The sequence below is a fragment of the Geotrypetes seraphini genome, chromosome 4 (assembly GCF_902459505.1).
Source record: "Geotrypetes seraphini chromosome 4, aGeoSer1.1, whole genome shotgun sequence".
NCBI classification, from domain to species: Eukaryota; Metazoa; Chordata; class Amphibia; order Gymnophiona; family Dermophiidae; genus Geotrypetes; species Geotrypetes seraphini.
Window position 1 is genome coordinate 134,228,427 of NC_047087.1, and position 13,136 is coordinate 134,241,562.

Here is a 13,136-nt window from a genome sequence, read left to right on the forward strand (position 1 = left end):
CTGACCTGAGCATTTCCAGAAATACCTTGGAAATAATCGAAAATATAGAAAATATCACCTTGCGTGGGGACACAGTATTGCTAGGTGACTTCAACATGCCTGATGTGGATTGGGTTACACTTACCTCTGCTTCCGGCAGCAGCAAGAGGCTATTAAACTCTATGAAAGGAGCAAGCCTCAGGCAACTGGTGTTGGAACCGACAAGGGATCAGGCAATACTGGACCTGATACTTACCAATGGAGAAAGTGTCACAGAGGTCTCGGTGGGCGACACATTGGCCTCCAGTGACCACAACATGGTATGGTTCAATATCAGGAAAGGTTTCACTAAATCTACTACACTAACCAAAGTCCTCAAATTCAAGGACACAAATTTCAAAGAAATGGGAGACTTCGTTCACCAGGCACTACAAAGCCAAGAAGAAACCGATAACGTGGAAGACATGTGGTCGACTTTGAAAGCAACCATACAAGAAGCAACAAACTGCTATGTAAAATCAGTAAGTAAACGGCGAAGGAACAATAAGCCACAGTGGTTTACTGTGGAGATCTCAGACCTGATCAAGGAGAAGAAAAAAGCATTCATCTCTTACAAACAATCAGGGAAGCAGGACTCTAGAGCAGACTACCTGGCCAAATCAAAAGCCGTCAAAACAGCAGTCAGGGAGGCTAAATTCCTCATGGAGGAGTCTCTAGCAAAGAACATCCAGAAGGGAGATAAATCCTTCTTCAGGTATATCAGTGATAGAAGAAAAAACTCAGGCGGGATTGTACGTCTTAGGAAACCAGACGGAGACTATGTGGAAAAGGATTCGGAAAAAGCCCAACTATTAAATGAATACTTCTGCTCAGTCTTCACCCGAGAAGCGCCAGGGCTCGGCCCTCAGCTACAGACAAGGGTTGGCTCAGTTGACCCGTTTAGTAACTTTGAGTTTACGCCCAGCAGTGTCTACGGTGAGCTGTCAAAGCTCAAGGTTAACAAAGCAATGGGGCCGGACAACCTGCACCCCAGGGTGCTTAGGGAGCTGAGTGATGTCTTGGCGGAGCCACTGTCCGCGCTCTTCAACCTCTCCCTTAGTACAGGCAGCGTCCCGTTGGACTGGAGGACGGCTAACGTCATTCCACTCCACAAGAAAGGCTCAAAGATGGAGACAGCAAACTACAGACCAGTGAGTCTAACATCGATAGTGAGCAAACTAATGGAAACTCTAATCAAACACCAATTAGATAAGATCCTGGATGAGGAGAATCTACGGGATCCCCGACAACATGGATTTACTAAGGGGAGATCCTGCCAATCCAACCTGATCAGCTTCTTTGACTGGGTAACGGGGAAGCTGGATATTGGGGAGTCCCTGGACATCGTGTACCTGGACTTTAGCAAAGCATTCGATAGCGTACCACACCGCAGGTTACTGAGCAAGATGAGTTCTATAGGATTAGGTAACACATTGACGAAATGGGTTGGGAGCTGGCTTGGAGGTAGGCTCCAAAGGATGGTGGTGAACGGCACCCCCTCCGAAATGACGGAGGTGATTAGTGGAGTACCACAGGGCTCAGTCTTGGGCCCAATCCTGTTCAACATCTTTATAAGAGACTTGGCAGAAGGGCTTCGAGGTAAAATAACATTATTCGCCGATGACGCCAAACTGAGTAATGTAGTGGGCAAATGCACAACAGATGAAGATTCAGTGCCCGACAACATGATGCACGACCTACTCCTACTGGAGCGATGGTCTAGGACATGGCAACTCAACTTCAATGCCAAAAAATGCAAAGTTATGCACCTGGGCAGCCAGAATCCATGCAAGTCTTATACCCTTAATGGCGAGATCCTAGCAAAAACGGTAGCAGAACGAGACTTGGGGGTAATCGTCAGTGAGGACATGAAGTCTGCCAATCAAGTGGAGCAGGCTTCGTCCAAGGCAAGACAAATCATGGGCTGCATACGAAGGGGTTTCGTCAGTCGTAAGGCGGAAGTCATTATGCCATTGTATAGATCCATGGTGAGGCCCCACCTGGAATACTGTGTGCAATTCTGGAGGCCGCATTATCGCAAGGATGTGCTGAGACTGGAGTCGGTGCAAAGAATGGCCACCCGGATGGTCTCGGGACTCAAGGAGCTACCATACGAAAAACGGCTTGACAAATTACAGCTATACTCGCTCGAGGAGCGCAGAGAGAGGGGGGACATGATCGAGACGTTCAAGTATCTTACGGGCCGCATCGAGGCGGAGGAAGATATCTTCTTTTTCAAGGGTCCCACGACAACAAGAGGGCATCCGTTGAAAATCAGGGGCGGGAAACTACGAGGTGACACCAGGAAATTCTTTTTCACTGAAAGGGTGGTTGATCGCTGGAATAGTCTTCCACTACAGGTGATTGAGGCCAGCAGCGTGCCTGATTTTAAGGCCAAATGGGATCGGCACATGGGATCTATTCACAGGGCAAAGGTAGGGGAGGGACATTAAGGTGGGCAGACTAGATGGGCCGTGGGCCCTTATCTGCCGTCTATTTCTATGTTTCAACATTATTTTAGGGAATTTCTAGGAACCCTGGATCCCTTGCTGATAAATCCCAGAATGTTTGGGCTTCAAGTTGTCTGAAAGGGCCAGTGTGCACCAGATAAGGCTCCAAACTGGAACACGTGATAAGTCCTGCTAGTATCAATTCAGTGCATCACTGATGAGACCCAATAGGAGAAGAAGTAGGCCACAGATTTTCTCTGCTTCAGGCACAGTCTCTGAATTAGCAGTTGAAATGTATTCAGCTTTTGTGTAGAATCTGTGTGCAGGCCTTAACCCTTAAAGTTAGGGTTACCAGACGTCCAGATTTCCCTGGACATGTCCTCCTCTTGAGGACAAGTCCAGACAGCTTTTCAAAACCCAGCACTTTGGCTGGGTTTTGAAAAGCTTCCCGCCAAAATTGCATCGGGAAAGGGCATCCGCGCATGCACAGACGTAACGTGGTGATGTCATGCGTGCGCATGTGCGGATGCCATCTGGAGGCAGAATGAGGCAGAACTTGGCAGTCCTGGAGGGTCTGGATTTTCCCCAAAGGAAGATCTGGTAACCCTACTTACAGCTGCATCGGTTTTCCACCTGAGATCAGCCTCCATAGATGAGATCTGCAGGGCTGCAATATGGTATTCAATTCACACACTTATATCACACTCCTGTTTAGAACAGGATTCCCAAAGTGTCAGCTGGTTTGGTCAAACAGTCCTTCAGAATTTATTTATGGTCTGGCGAACAACTGCACCCATTTATTTCTGTATAATACCACCAGTTACCATTCTTAATTCACTTAATTATTGCCAGCCTCCTTTTTTCCCCTTTTATTTTGAACTGCCTGGTAGGTAGAGATTCCCATAAATAAGAATATTTCCATTGTGTTTGTCCTCAGAGAAAGCAAAATTATTCACCTGTAGCAGGTGCTCACCATCCCTTAGAGTTGAATTCTATCAGCCATTGTATTAGATTGACTCAGTCTCACTCAATGACAGTGGGTGGGAAGAAGCATACATGCACAGTGAGGTGCTTCCAAAAGCTTCTAGAAAAGAATACTGGGAAGCCTTTCTCCATCACCCATGAGTAACTTCACTTTACAGTAACGAACCTCTTGACTTCCCATTGGAAGGTTATTGATGAGTATCAGGGATCTTAGAAATGTGTGATGATATTAGAGGAGGAGGAGAAAGTTGACAAAGCGTTACCCTTTTACAGGGACATGATGCCAGATTAGATGTTTGGGAATCAACTTAGTTGTTATTCAGCCCAACTCTTATTGGTAAATTATCCTCCGTTCCTGCAAAAAGTGATGAGATTTGGCAACGTAGTTTGGTAATTGTGGGTGGGGAGAATTGTGGGATTCAAAATAACAGCTTGCCCAATGTTTGTTTACTTGTTTGAGGCCCTTCCATATAAGGTTCTGGTTCTGTTTGTTTGTTTTTTAAACTACAAGGGAAAGTGAATACATTTGGAAGAATACTAAATCTAGAGTATCCATTGCAAAGGACAAATGTCAAAGAATAAGAAGGGTCTTTGGAGTGCCCAATTTTAAGAGGTACTTTGAAGTGGCACCGCTTAGAACTGCTTTAGAGTGGCAATCTGTGATCCCAAAGACTTGGGTACAAATTGAGGAGCATGTGGGAAGAGCCTCCTACCCCTCCCCCCCCCCTCTGTTTTGGATTATGGAATCCTATATGAAAGTGGAGAAAGGGGGTATGGAGATAACATGTTTTGGGTAGTTATAATGATGATTTGAAGGAAGACTTGGTTGGGACCAACAGGACTATATCGGTATACACCACTAAAATATAATCAGGACTTCCACCTAGATTAGAAAGAGGAATGTATTTTAGATGGAACAATCTGGAATTATAGTTTATGGGACAATTTGTAGAAGGTGAGGCTAAGGGAGCAGTAAAAGTTGAACAAGGAAGATCTATATCAATTGAAACTGTTTTATAGAGGAACAACAAAAGGGAAAATCTCTAAATTGTATGTATGAGCAGGAAGGAGAAACTGAAACATACTGTCATTCAAGGAAGACCTGGGAAGGGAGTATGCTGACAAACAATGGAAAGTTGTTTTTAACAGATTGAGAAAGTGAGGAATAGTAAGCAATATATTGGAAAATGTAACAGATTGAGAAAGTGAGGAATAGTAAGCAACATATTGGAAAATGGCTACAAGACTCTGTTTCAGTACTACTACACCCTGGAATGACTAGATTCACAGGACAGGGAGCAGTAAATGTTGGAGGAATCGTGGGCAGGGAGGATCTTTTTTGCACTTATATGAAGTCCCCCAAACTTTGAGTGCATTTAGTGGAGTTATTGGTTTTATGGAACAACTGTTGGGAAGAAAGGACTAAAGGTTAATTCTCCTGAATGAGGAATCTTATGAGACTATGAGAAAAGGAGCAAAATAGTTAGCCTTGAATATATGACTGTGACAAGACTAGCGATGGTTCAGGTCTTAAAAGCATGGAGGCATCTGCTAAAGAGGTGATCTTGTGGAAGCTAAGATATGTTTCCAAGTTTAATCAATATTTGATGTAATGCTCATTTCAGAAGACATTTTGAGTGGTATACAAGACTAAAAATCAGTATAAAAATAGCATGAAAAGAAATCCATCATTGACATGATAAAGAAGAAGCAACTAAAAGCAGAATAACTGCACGCCACTCCCAGGCACCTCCTGAACTTCTCCTTCAATAACTGTGATGCTGAATATATCTGTAGCCCCATCATTGGTAGATCAATTTTAAAGCGCCATGAGTATATATATTTTTTTACTTTTTCTATTCAAAAATTTTTTTGTTAATTTTTATTAGTTTTCGTATTAGTTTCACTATAAATAGATCAATAAATAAGCAGTTATAAAAGTAGAATTTGTATACTTAGCTTCTACACACAGCTCAACCAGGGAGTACGACCCGACATGTTTCGCACCCTCCGGTGCTGTCTCAAGGGTCTCCCTGCGTAAATACAAAAATTACAAAACACATCTCAGGGCAATGAAACGCTACAAACATACTAGCGCCCACCCCCCCAACCAAAATCTCTATATGCATACTTCATGTGAACCGCCGTCTCCCACAGAACTCACCTAGGTGGCCGTAGTCATCCGACTCACAAGATTGAGGTCTGTGGAAAGATGGCGGCAGCGTTCGCGGTATGGTTTTAAATGTATTACATTAGTCTAACCACTCCCCCCACAGTCACCCATTGGGCCAATCATCATCCAATCAGAGTGTTCCAGTCAATCTCTGCATTCAAACCCCGTGGTTCCACTGTATCCAATGTGAATATCAGTCTCTGTTCAGCCTCATTCAGCTTCTGCAAATCCTTACCACCCTCCCTCCCCGTTATTCTCTTCACCACACGCCACCTAAGATGTTCCACCCCATGATTATATCTCAGCCAGTGGGCCACTAAGGGGGCCTGGAGAACATTGTTAGTGATACGTGACTTATGCTCATTCAGTCTAATTCTGATTTTACGATTAGTCCTGCCGATGTAGACCAACTCGCATGGGCAGATAATGGCATAAATCACATGCTCAGATGTACAATCTGTGATAGCGTTGGAATATAACCGCAATGGTCTACCAGGAACCCTCCACTCTTCCCCCGATAGAGGGTTCCTGGTAGACCATTGCGGTTATATTCCAACGCTATCACAGATTGTACATCTGAGCATGTGATTTATGCCATTATCTGCCCATGCGAGTTGGTCTACATCGGCAGGACTAATCGTAAAATCAGAATTAGACTGAATGAGCATAAGTCACGTATCACTAACAATGTTCTCCAGGCCCCCTTAGTGGCCCACTGGCTGAGATATAATCATGGGGTGGAACATCTTAGGTGGCGTGTGGTGAAGAGAATAACGGGGAGGGAGGGTGGTAAGGATTTGCAGAAGCTGAATGAGGCTGAACAGAGACTGATATTCACATTGGATACAGTGGAACCACGGGGTTTGAATGCAGAGATTGACTGGAACACTCTGATTGGATGATGATTGGCCCAATGGGTGACTGTGGGGGGAGTGGTTAGACTAATGTAATACATTTAAAACCATACCGCGAACGCTGCCGCCATCTTTCCACAGACCTCAATCTTGTGAGTCGGATGACTACGGCCACCTAGGTGAGTTCTGTGGGAGACGGCGGTTCACATGAAGTATGCATATAGAGATTTTGGTTGGGGGGGTGGGCGCTAGTATGTTTGTAGCGTTTCATTGCCCTGAGATGTGTTTTGTAATTTTTGTATTTACGCAGGGAGACCCTTGAGACAGCACCGGAGGGTGCGAAACATGTCGGGTCGTACTCCCTGGTTGAGCTGTGTGTAGAAGCTAAGTATACAAATTCTACTTTTATAACTGCTTATTTATTGATCTATTTATAGTGAAACTAATACGAAAACTAATAAAAATTAACAAAAAAATTTTTGAATAGAAAAAGTAAAAAAATATATATACTCATGGCGCTTTAAAATTGATCTACCAATGATGAGGCACCACATAAATCTCCCGCTTAAAAAACTTTTATAGCGGTGGAGTGGTGGGGCTGAGGTATTTCAGAAAAGTTCTCTTTTGAGTATAACCATTCCAACCTGTGTTTATTTGGTTGCATATGATAGTGGGTTGGCTACTATTCTAATCGTGACTGGTTTTGAAGGAATAGCTTGCAGTGAATATATCTGTAGAGCACTTTAAAAATCTGATCCTCAGGCTGTAATAGATGACATCACCCATCTTTGAGGAATGATAATCTGCTGTTTTTAGAGAACACCTGTTACAGGTAAACAACTTGCTATACCAGCAGAAAGGGACACATTTTAAATTACCCACTCTGTGTATGAGTAAAAGTATGTATGTATATATGTTTTGCGGTACGCTTACTTGTAATTTAGTGGAGGTGTTCTAGGGGCAGGATTGGAATGGGGATTGAAACAACAAATGAATTTGATTTGATCAGAAAAAGTATCCACAAAATATATAACTTCAAGTCTATTTGGGTAGTTTGCTTGGATGCTTATGAGGAGCCTGAAAATTGTTCCCAACGGGTCTTTGATTGGAAGAGAGATAGAAAGGAACTACAGTGGTACCTTGGATTACGAGCATAATCCATTCCAGGAGCATGCTCGTAATCCAAAATGCTCGTTTATCAAAGCGAGTTTCCCCATAGGAAATAATGGAAACTCGCTTTGATACGTTCCCACCACCCCCACCCCCGATAACCGGCATCGCTCCACCCCCCGCTCGCAAAGGCCCCCTCGCTCCAACCGGCACCCCTCCACCGCGTGAACCGCCCCCCCCCCCCCCCCCCCCGCCAGTACAACTTAAATTTACCCACCTCCCCGTCTAGCACCAGCACCGGCACGCAGGCACAGCTCGTGTGCCTAGAAGATCTTCCGGCTTCGGTTCATAGACAAAGCGCGCCTTTGTCCCGGCGCGCTTTTGACCTGACACCTCCGGCTTCTGCCTGCCTGCCTGCCTTGAGCATGCATCTGCGCATGCTCAAGGACTTCTATTCTCCCTCTTGCCGAGAATCTCGGCGAGAGGGAGAATTAGAAGTCCTTGAGCATGCGCAGATGCATGCTCAAGGCAGGCAGGCAGAAGCCGGAGGTGTCAGGTCAAAAGCGCGCCAGGACAAAGGCGCGCTTTGTCTATGAACCGAAGCCGGAAGATTTTCTAGGCACACGAGCTGTGCCGGTGCTGGTGCTAGACGGGGAGGTGGGTAAATTTAAGTTGTACTGGCGGGGGGGCCGGTTCGCGCGGTGGGGTGGTGCCGGTTGGAGCGAGGGGGCCTTTGCGAGCGGGGGGAAGCGATGCCGGTTATCGGGGGGGATGCTCGCAAATCGAGTCAACACTCGGTTTGCGAGTCAAAAGTTTGCTGAGTGTTTTGCTCGTCTTGCAAAACACTTGTAAACAGGGTTACTCGCAAACCGAGGTTTGACTGTACATATAAAGAACTGTGACAGAAGTGAGAAAACTGGGTGACCCAAATGGTTCTTTTCTGCCAACATCTGTTTCTATGAGTTCTGTAAGGAAGCATTTAAATATGTCACACTTTCTTTTGACCGGGCCGAGAGCCTTTATATGTGAACAGATTGCCTATCAGACTGGATACATTGGAGAAAAGTAGATGAAATGTTATTTAGCAAAATGCAGCTGCTTTTTTTTTTACTAGAATTTTTATTCATCTTTTACTCAGTTCAGATATTCATCAGAATTTATCTTCTGTGCTTTTGTTTTGTTTTGATGCATGATTTAAATGCAGGGAACCACCTCCATCGCTACTCAAAAGTACTTGAAGCTCACTTGGGACATCCAAAACCCCGAGCCCTGCCAGCCTGTCCTCACTTATCTTGGGCTAAACCACAGCCTCTAAATGAAACTGCACCCAGGTTAGTATAAACAATGTCAGATTTCATATGTTGATTGACACTTACCAATATACAGAATATCATAGCTATGGGAGGAGCAGTAAATATACCAAAAATATCAAAGTGCATGAAAAGATTTCCTTTTAAAACCCCTGTCCTTAATTTACTTTGCATTAGTAAAGCCAGTGCAAAGACTATTTCCTTGTCATTTGCATCAGATGAATCCAGGACTTGTGGGTTTGCATCCATCTACCAGCAGGTGGATATAGAGTGTACAGAATTACGCTGTGCCTTAATAGAGCCCTGTACTGCTCAGACAGTTCACTAGGCTATCTCTAGTAGGTGGTAGATGTTTGCTATGCAGTTCTTGGTTTGGATTTTACTGTTTACTTCTGAACTAGTTGGTGACTAGTTTATCAGAAGTTATAGAATAGGACAAGTGAATTTCTGTGGAGAAATATTGCTAATATTGTAGTATAATTTATTTAAAAATTTATATACTGTATATTTATCTATATGGTTTACATAGTCATTACATTATATCTGAAACAATCTCAGGAACTACAAAAAACAAATTAATATGTCATAGTTATGTATTACAGAAATTTATCAAATAAATAGGTTTCAAGTTTCCTGAAATGTTTGTACAATGTAGCATTAGTTATTAGCCGACTAAATTCCTTGTCTCTGATCGCAGCCTGGTATGAAAGTAGTCTATCAAAAAAAATTTTGTACCATAAAATTTGAGCATAAATCATATAATACATTAGCAGGTACTTACATCATGTTAAATCTCAACTCAAAAAGGCACTTACAAACAATTGTGTCTTCAGCATTTTCTTAAAACCCATTCTGGCAGTGCAAAATCACAAAACATCTGGCAGAGCATTCCAGAGTCTCGCACCTCCCACCAATAACATAGCTACACCAATTCTGGAATGAGAGATTACCATCCTCCCCCTTAAGTATAAGTTCATGTTATTTTCTGAGCTCATGCTCCTCCTTGGCGGATACTTCTTTGGGGGAAGGGGTGTCTACCTGGTAGTGCTGGATCCCTCCCCCTCCCTTACAAGGCACTCCGTTCCTTAGTCTGCCTTCTCTACTAAAGACAATACTTGCTGATGGAAGAGCAGTGACTGAAGAGAGTTAGGGGAATTCACCTGTATTATTCTTGGTGAAGATTGTGTGCTCTTGAGTATTTCTCTGTTGCCAGTGAATAGTGATGGTTGGTCTGTAGAGCTCCTAGACTGTTTGTCTAAGGCAGCTCCTGACAAGATTGAACAGATGGGCATCAGTTGAGCAGAGGAGTACTTCACTTAGGTTTTAAGCTCCCATTAAAAAAGCATAAAGCAATTGAATTGGACCTAGGAGTATAGATGATACTGGGAGGAATCTGAGTTCAAATATTCCTTCCCCCCCCCCCAATCACTGACATTTTTTTTCTTATTCCCTAAAAAGGGTTTATCTAATTAGATGGGAAGTTGCTTCCTTACCTCAGAACATTAGAAGAGCTTCAAACTCTTGGACAGGGTAACAAACCCTGCCCTTAGTTGCCCGGGAATAATGACAATTGCACAAATATTTTCCAATCAGTTATTTTTTATTAGCTTTATTAGGAGCATCGTTTATTAGGCATTTGTGCAAGAAGATATAAAGCCAGGCATGTCAATGTACATCTCTCCTGGCAAATATGATTTCAAAAAACCGCTCCCACAAGGTCCACTTATATACCTTTTCAATGCCTAGCATGACATCACATCTGTCAATCAATCAGCCAACAGAGGCTGTCCTTAGGTTTGAACAAAGAAAATTCCTTTTAACATAGTTAACAAGCTCAAAAAAAGTTTTAAAAATCACATCTTTATTTACATCAATTTCTGAATACGCAACACATTATAACATACCTAATGAACACTTTGTAATTCTCAAAAAGTTTCAATCAAACCAGCCCTTCTGTGTCTGGAGCACCCATGCTTTGGAAAAACTGACAGCTTCAAATTTCACTGAAACACATTCCTAAGTGGGCCAAAAGAGCCCTCCCTTCACAGCTACAGACTGAAGAGAGCTTCTGTGGTAGGCTAGCTGAAAGGTCAGATAGGTCAAACTGCAGATAGAAACATAGAAACATAGAAGATGACGGCAGAAAAGGGCTACAGCCCATCAAGTCTGCCCACTCTGCTTACCCACCCCCTGTCTATGCCCTAATGACCCCATTTCCTTATCTTGACCCTCGTAGGGATCCCACTGGGTATCCCATTTATTCTTAAAGTCTGGCACGCTGTCTGCCTCGATCACCTGCACTGGAAGCTTGTTCCAATGATCAACCACTCTCTCTGTGAAGAAATACTTTCTGGTGTCGCCATGAAATTTTCCGCCCCTGAGTTTGAGCGGGTGCCCTCTTGTGGCCGAGGGTTCCTTGAGAAAGAAAATATCATCTTCCACTTCGACACATCCCGTGAGGTACTTTTACTCCTAAATCTCGTTCTGCTAAAGTCCTAGTTAAAGTTTCTCCGTTCAAGAAGTACGTCCTGCATGGATTTCCGTTTCCGAGGTGCATGACCTTACATTTCTTAGCATTGAAGCCTAGCTGCCAGGTTGAGGACCAACTTTCCAATGTAAGCAGGTCCTGCGCCATATAATTCTGTAAACTGCATTCACTTACTATATTACATAGTTTGGCGTCATCGGCGAATAGTGTTATTTTACCTTGAAGCCCTTGAGTCAGATCCCCTATGAATATGTTGAAAAGGAGTGGACCCAGGACCGAGCCCTGCGGCACTCCACTGGTCACCTCCGATGTTTTAGAGAGGGTACCATTAACCACCACCCTCTGAAGTCTGCCACTCAGCCAATCATTGACCCATGCAGTTAGTGTCTCTCCTAACCCCATCGATTCCATCTTGCTTAGCAGCCTGCGGTGTGGGACACTGTCAAAAGCTTTACTGAATTCCAGGTACATGACGTCCAAAGACTCTCCCAAGTCCAACTTTCTTGTTACCCAGTCAAAGAAGCTGATGAGATTGGATTGGCAGGACCTACCCTTGGTGAATCCGTGCTGACTGGGATCCCGAAGATTCCCTTCATTCAAGATCATGTCCAATTTGCTTTTAATTAGTGTTTCCATGAGTTTGCACACTATTGATGTGAGACTCACCGGTCTATAATTCGCAGCCTCTGCCCTGCAACCCTTTTTATGCAGAGGAACGACATTAGCTAATTTCCAGTCCAGGGGAACTTTCCCCTTACTTAGGGAGAGATTGAATAGCTCAGCCAACGGTTTCGCCAGGACATCGCTCAATTCTCTGAGCACTCTTGGGTGCAAATTGTCTGGTCCCATGGCTTTGTTCACCTTGAGTCTTGCCAGTTCACTGTAAACTTCACCTGGTGTGAACTCAAAATTCTGAAACGGGTCTTCTGTGCTTTGTGTTGCCTTCAACTGCGGACCGTGTCCCAGTGCCTCACAGGTGAAGACTGAGCAGAAGTATTCATTCAGTAGTTCGGCTTTATCGGAATCTGCTTCCACGTAACTTTCCGCCTGTGTTCCTTTTTATGTCACTAATATACCTGAAGAAGGATTTGTTCCCCTTTTTAATGTTTTTTGCCAGAATTTGTTCCACTCGAAGTTTTGCCTCCCTAACTGCCATTTTGACCGCTGTAGACCTGGTCCTATATTCTACTTTTGCCTCTCTTTTCTCCGTGCACTTGTAGGAGAGAAACGCTTTTTTCTTCTCCTTAATGAGGTGCGAGATCTCCGCGGTGAACCATTGGGGTTTATTGTTTCTTTGTCGTTTATTTACTGATTTTATGAAGCGGCTAGTTGCTTCATGTATGGTTGATTTCAGTGTTAACCACTTAGCTTCTACATCATCGGTCTCCGCTTGGTCCTGCAGCGTCTGATGGACGAAATCTCCCATGCGTGCGAAGTCTGTGCCCCGGAAATTGAGTACCTTTGTTTTCGTGTTTGATCTAGGGAAGCCTTTCCTAAGGTTGAACCATACTATGTTGTGGTCGCTGGAGGCTAGCGTATCTCCTACTGAGACCTCTGAGACGCTTTCCCCATTGGTGAGTACCAGGTCGAGGATCGCCTGGGCCCTAGTGGGCTCCGTTACCATTTGTTTGAGACGTGCTCCCTTTATGGAGGTTAAGAGCCTCCTGCTACCGCTGGTTGTCGCTGAAAATGAGTTCCAGTCTGCATCAGGCATATTGAAGTCCCCTAGCAGTACAGCTTCTCCTCGTA

General features: G+C 44.1%; 1 protein-coding gene across 1 annotated transcript in view; it reads left to right on the plus strand.

Moving 5' to 3' along the window:
• The window catches only part of MBTPS1 (membrane bound transcription factor peptidase, site 1), a 308,154-nt gene that overhangs the window by 267,167 nt on the left and 27,851 nt on the right, over window positions 1-13,136 (plus strand). The window contains exon 21 of the mRNA XM_033942001.1: window positions 8,794-8,920. Coding sequence (XP_033797892.1) covers window positions 8,794-8,920 — 127 coding nt within the window. The remainder of the gene's footprint in view (window positions 1-8,793; window positions 8,921-13,136) is intronic.